We start from the raw sequence: 6,666 nt of genomic DNA, 5'->3' as shown, positions 1-6,666 counted from the left end.
ACCCCTTCCCACCGCAGTACACCTGCTGCAGAGAGAAAGGTTAGGGTGCCCGTGCAGAGTGGGCTCCCAGCAATACCCTTTCCCACCACAGTAACCACCTGCTGCAGATACAGCATGACAACGAGGTTCTCAGTCCTGCTGGCAATACAGGCGCAAATTTTCATGTATGTACGTGTTCACACATGTGTGAGCATGTGCTTGTGTGTGCACATGCCCCAAGTGGTGCAGAATTGCAGCTTTGGGCACAGGTGGTAAATAATAGGGTCTTTCAAAGAGACACCAGCCAAGATCACAAGCAAATCTACAGCGTCATTCCTGACAGGGGTCTCACCTCTGAATTATTTTCATCAAACTTATTCTGATTGTGTAAATATTAAGCTGGTTTCCCACAGGGAAAGTTTTAGGCCTGATTAGGCACTATCTCCAACTCAATATACCTTCTAGTATGGCCGCTATAGGCAAGGCGACATTTTATACCTTATTCAACAGTTGGATGAATTAAGCTTCCTATAGATCAATCAGCCTCAGCCCTTAAAACAGGCTGAAATTTCCCATTAGATCTGAACCCAGGCGTTTCACTTCTTCCATGATACTGTCATCAGAAGAACTAGTAGATAGTTCTGAGTTAGCAGCAAAGATATTGACTTCCTCACATGTTTCAGGCATGTCCTGAGGAACCACAATTGGATTTTTCTAGACAAACGTTATCGATTAAAATGATAAAGAAAATCAAGTCAGCATACGTTGGGGAAGCAGGGAGACACATCTGGGTCACCAGACCGAGAGCCAGGGCTGGTTGCCCTCATCATCTCCTTCTCTCAGAGGGTGTCCCTGGTCGCGAGTGGAGTTCCAGGCTAGATGCCACCGACCCACGGGTTCCCTGTCATCTCAGGCGACAGGAGCAGGTAGTAGTGTGCAGGGTCCACGTAAGCTGTGCTTGGGACTTGGCAGGTCCAGGTAAGCCACGGTTTGGATCCGAGGTGAAAGAGATCATCAGTGATGTTCTAAGTGAGAAGGCTGTTCCAACGGAAGGTACTTTAGTTCAGGTGCACGCAATGGTTCCGTCTGTTTCCATTCTTTGGTCATTGAGAGCTAATACGAGCCCATCTACCCAAGCTGCCTGTAGAGTACAATCCTCAAAACCAGAAAGCGAGCAGGTTTCTAGCACAGCGGAGGCTCCATGCCTGAAGAGGCGGCCCGCCCCTCCCGAACATGGCATCTTCAACTTCCAGGGGGTGGGCCCCTGCACGGCACCTGCTGGACGCTCCTGCAGGGCCACACCTGCAGGCCGGGGAGCTCCTTTAAAGGGGGGACCCCCACAAGTAGTGCTGATGTGTACGCCTCACAGGCCCATAGTGCCGGGACACCAAAAGATGAAAGAGACCCACTTGTTTCCTCTTCTCTTGGCATCCCCTGAACTATGAGTTGTCACGTGCTGGAAACAGGAATTACTTGTTTAAGTAGCTGAAGGTTGCAATGAACTCATCCCCCATTGTTTTAGACGGATGCCGGAAAGTCAGGTAAGAGTCAGCGCTTCTGGCCTGGGTCACATAAAATAAGCTGAAGGAACAAAGTTCCAGACGCCAAAGCAGCCTTCTTGCCACACACCCTCCTGCAACCGTGCCCCCGCCTCCCCCACAACTGCCTGCTGTCCAGGCATCTCTGGGCTCCCCTTGGAAATTTCTTAGAGGCTGAATTTTTGTGGTTTTCTCCCCAAAAACTAGATACCTGCTTAGGAAAGGAAAGGGGTTCTGACGTCTTCTGTCATGCATCCTTTCCTGGAAAAGAAACAGCAGGCTATGGAGAGTCCCCACAGGGCTCCGTCCAGAATGGGACAGGGCAGGTCCTGCTGTCTTTAGGAACGGTGTGACCCGCACAGCCGTGAACACAGACCATTCGCGGGAGTAACTGCATCACCCATCGCATTTGCTGCAGAATTGTGAGATTTATCTTTCTAAAAAGGCACACACCGTATTTTAGCGTGACTTACCTGAGAATCTGAGCTAAGGGTCAAAAATACTTACTTGCATCTTTTTACAAACCAAGAAGTGAATAGTGGTTTTATAAATATTGTCCATGTCAATGAGATTTTAGGCCAGTAAGAGAATTCGGCCAGTGTTTCCCGACACACCCACTGATGTTAGATGGTTTTCATGAACACATTGGAATTCTACGTCTGCTGGAAACCCTCCAGTGTTTAATAGGGACGTCCAGCGATGTGTCCTAAATCCCTGTGATGCTCTGCGCTTGGCCATGCAGGTATTGGCCAGTGCTCGGAGAAGATGACATAGGGCTTTTGAAGTGCTGGAATTGGGCAAGGATGTCAGAATAGCTCAGTGACTCCAGAGATGCGAGGTGTGAATATGCAGAAAGTATTTCCTGATTTGTGAACACTGCCGCAAATGCCTCTGACCCCTTTGTGAAGTTTGAGGGAGCTTACGCAAATGATACACTGTGCAGAAGGCAGACCTATGACCTGGGAGTCAGGGTTAAGGGGAAGCGTGGGAATGGAATGAAGGATGCCACCGGGAGGGTTTCGGTCAGGAAGGGCATGCCCAGACCCCCGGGCCACTGAGCTCGCAAGTTCTTAGGACCCCCCGGACCACCCACCCATGTTGACTTGTGATGCTTTTCAGGAAGAAAGAAAGGCCCCGCCTCCAATACCAAAGAAGCCCCTCAAAGGAAAATTTCCCATCACAAGAGAAAAATCCCTGGACCTGCCCGACAGACAACGTCAGGAAGCGCGGAGACGACTCATGGCCGCCAAGCGTGCGGCATCCTTCCGGCAGAATTCTGCCACGGAGCGCGCAGACAGCATCGAGATCTACATCCCCGAGGCCCAGACCCGGCTCTGAGGACGGGGGGCAGCCACCTTCCCCTTGGTTGTTTCTGCTTTTTCACAAAACGCTTGTACAGTTTGTTGGCTCCCTGGTGGTTTCTGTCTCATTTCTTCCACTGAACACGCCCTTGCTGTTCTGCTCCTTGTGCCGTGAACACAGTGGAACGCGGTCGGTGGCCTCAGAGTCCACGGAGCTCGTGGCGAGGACGACTTTTGCTTTTCTTCACTGGTGGCCTGGCTCCCAGTCGGCTCTGAGGGACAGGTGTGGCGAGACCCGACTTCCCCTCCGTGTTCTCTGAGGACGGCGAGAAACGCCCCTGGAGCTGAAACCCAGCTTACATTTTGTTATTTCTATTTTTATAAATTGTGTGATAGTTAGAGGTAAGAATAACAAATAACTATAAATGGGTGCAGCTCACCACTCCCTAGAGGCATTAGACACCCAAGTGGAAGGTGCTACCACCTGAAGTGCAGGAAAGAAAGGCCCATTCCCCTCGCATACCCCAGTTCCTTCTCCCCGAGGCCGGGCCGCCTGCCTGCTCCGCCCTCCTGCTCCTGTTCCTCACAAGCAGAAAACATTAGGCTCCTTGCGTGAAGCTTCCTGTGATGGAAAGTGATCTCTCCAACCACCAAACTCCCCGCCACACGGTTCTGCAAAACCCAGGGCTTGACAAGTCTGAACCCACTGAAAATACCCAGCACAGCATCCACACATTCAAAAGAGAAGCTGAGTGTTCTGAGTGTCCCCACGAGGAAGTCACGCACAGAGAGAGGAGAGCCTTAGAGAGGGCTGGGAGCATAAAGGGAAGAAAATGTCCTTACTTCTATGAAATAGTCATTGTCTTTTTTATTTCTTTGTACCTTAAAAACAACCTCCAGTATTTTCCTTAAGTTTCACCATTTATGCTACATGGGATTTTTTTTAATGTATGTATATATATTCTCAAATTGCTCTATCAGCTGACTTTCCAGGGTATCCTTAAAAAAAAAAAAAAAAAAAAAAAAAGAAGTTGAACCCTGGAGGCAGAGGCTGCAGTGAGCCAAGATCGTGCCATTGCACTCCAGCCTGTGTGACAGCGTGAGAATCCGTCTCAAAAAAAAAACAAACAAAAAAAGAAGTTTGCTTGTTTAAAATGACAGTTGTGATGCTGTAAAAAGTTTAAGAAATATGAATGTGAGTGGTAAGTATATCTCAGTTTAAATGGTAAAGAAGAAATGTAGTTTACATTTGTACCTTTCCAGAATTCTTTTGTCCTATGCAGTATTGCTAAAGTTAAGAATAGATTCCTTGCCTGTGTTAGACATGAAGGAAAAAGAGGTCACCTGTTGCGATTTCCAGCTGTGGAATTCAAAAAAGTAATTAGTGTTCATGACTCTCTGGTCGGCACCAGAGGAAACTAGGAATGGCTCTAATTAATAGGCTTTCCGTGAGTGTAATGAAATTGAGCCGCCACGACCATTGTTCCCACATAACTTCTGTTTCACCATTCAGACCAGTCGCCAAAGGTAAAGCCTATCCGATCTTTCCACTGAGTTACAGTCTCACAGTTCTCATTATTACTCAGAGTAAAGGCAGGACTGTGGTTCCAGACAGATGTTTCCACCCAAATACCAGGTCTTCCTTCCCAGCTTCAAGGAGCCCCGTGTCCTCAGCCACAGGCAGAACAGCTTTCCACGACCCGCGCACTTTCTCTCTTCACTTGGTTTGCACTTTACAACGTCCCCGGCCCCTCTGCAGCTGCGTGTGGCAGGGCGTTGGGTGCGCGGTTGCGCCAGAGCGTCCTCCCGAGCCGCAGCCTCTCCGCTGCCTCCTTTCCCACATCCCACTGCGCATGGGACCATTGGGAGCAGAGCAGATATTAAAGCATGTTAGCTTCAAAGTTTTACTTTTTTAAAGCTGAGGAAAGATTTCCCTGTAAAAACAAAACCCTATAAATCAAGCCTCATATCTGGTATATATTTTACCAAACAGCCTTAAAATATATTTGGAAGCAAAAATCAGTACGAATGTATCTCCTTGAAAAATGCAAAAAAGAAAAAAAATTCCCTGAAATATTCTTCTATAAATGAGTCCTATTTCCCCAGAGTGTTCAAAGCATTTTTCTACCTAATACCTAAATCTTGAGTAGTGTACAGTAATGACACCTCTTCCTATATCCACTCTATTATGTTAAAACAAATGTATCTGCAAGTATTGGCGTTTTAGACTTTTAAAATGCCGTGCGATTTCAGATGAACTCTGCTGTTTGGAAATAACCACAGAAAAGCAAAGTCAGTTGTACACTCCCAGTGAAAGGAAATGAAACACAGCTCTGTATCCTGGATCTGTTACAGACACGCCACCTCCTCACGTCGTTCTACCTACTGGCAGCTGATATGTTTAATTCATTTCCTTGAACTTATACAAAACATATAAAAACAAACTGTTAAGGTAGATCCCAGATTCAATGATCCCTGCTTAAAGGAAAACATTCACTGGCTGTGGATTAATTTCTCATGTTTTGTAAATTCATTGTTATTTCACAATCCCCAAAAGTCTTGGCCTAAAACCATCCCTGAGTGAGCAGATTAACCTACCACTACATTGCACAGGGGTTGGTGACTCGACATGGTGAATGTGCACATGCCCTGCTTGGTCTGCCATGTTCCAAAGAAGATGATTCAATGGTAGAACGGATACCTGCTGCTAGACCTGATGGAATGTTACCTGTCCGCGTTACATAACCAAGTGCAATATACTCAGTTCTCATGCAGGTGACATTCTACCATGAAATGCAGAAGATAAGCCATGTTTATGTATTGTACATGTAAAGAAAAATAAACTGTTTATGATACTTGTGTTAGTCACTCAAGCTAGCTTATTTCAGCTGCTTCTAGCAGATACATACCATGAAGCTCACATGTGACCATTTCATCATATTTAAAATATAATTTCAATAAAGGAGTACACATCCTTTGGAAAACATGGCTGAAAATAATGATGTATGATGTTCTAGGAACATCATCCTAGAGAATGTGATGTTCGCTATAACCGCATACCTACATTCCCTAAAGATACGGCCCATAACGGGTGAAACCCAGACCCTTTCCTTACAGCCAACAAGTTGATCCTGCTGTGTTGAAGGTTTTGGTCAATAAAACACAAGTATGATAAACAGCATTTAACCCAGGAAAGGAGAATGCTGCTTGGTAACCGGAGCGCTTTCCTTGTCATGCATCTCATGCGTCTTCAGGTGTTATTATTGTGTTTCAAGTAAAACGAGTTGTTATCCATGACACTTTTTACATTTTTCTCAGCAAATTTACATCACCATCTTAAAATGGTATATTAAAAAATGAACTGTTTATGATACCAAAAAAATAGTTTTGTTGAAAAGGAAATATTGATGTTGTCAACTCCAATTCTAAAAGCTTCAGGCACTTAATGGAAAGGCATATGATCAGATAAAAATATAAATTACATGTAAGGTTATCTGGGTTTTTTTTTTTTTTTTCCTTAAAAAAAAAAAAAAAAAAAGACCAGAAAATCAGTGCCCTGCTAAGTGGAGGGAATTTCTCCCTACTGGCTCTTATCAAAGTGGCTAGATTGATGATTAGAAGACACAGAGGCAGAGCACACACTTGCACGGGTCTGATTCTTTCTCTGGGAGTGTATGTTCTTGTTTCCCTGTCTTGATTTTTGCCTTTTTGATGCCATATTAAGCACCACTCTTCCCACCCCTTCATTAGGAGGCCCTGCATTCGTAAATTCGCTCATCTCTGTTTCTGCTAGGTCCTTGCAGGCATTGCTACTCCAATCCGGGATGGAATTTCACAGGAAAGTGAAG

At 45.8% G+C, this 6,666-nt stretch overlaps 1 protein-coding gene across 1 annotated transcript in view; it reads left to right on the top strand.

The window, feature by feature from the left end:
- Positions 1–5,686, top strand: part of DLGAP2 (DLG associated protein 2) — a 167,618-nt gene extending 161,932 nt beyond the window's left edge. Inside the window, exons 12-13 of the mRNA XM_017501136.2 lie at positions 2,637–3,848; positions 3,956–5,686. Coding sequence (XP_017356625.2) covers positions 2,637–2,855 — 219 coding nt within the window. The 3' untranslated portion in view covers positions 2,856–3,848; positions 3,956–5,686. The remainder of the gene's footprint in view (positions 1–2,636; positions 3,849–3,955) is intronic.
- The last annotated feature ends 980 nt before the right edge of the window (positions 5,687–6,666 follow it).

This window comes from Cebus imitator, unplaced genomic scaffold, assembly GCF_001604975.1.
Source record: "Cebus imitator isolate Cc_AM_T3 unplaced genomic scaffold, Cebus_imitator-1.0 Scaffold279, whole genome shotgun sequence".
NCBI lineage: Eukaryota > Metazoa > Chordata > Mammalia > Primates > Cebidae > Cebus > Cebus imitator.
The sequence above is the reverse complement of the archived record's forward strand: the minus strand, read 5'-3'. Positions and strand labels throughout refer to the sequence as shown.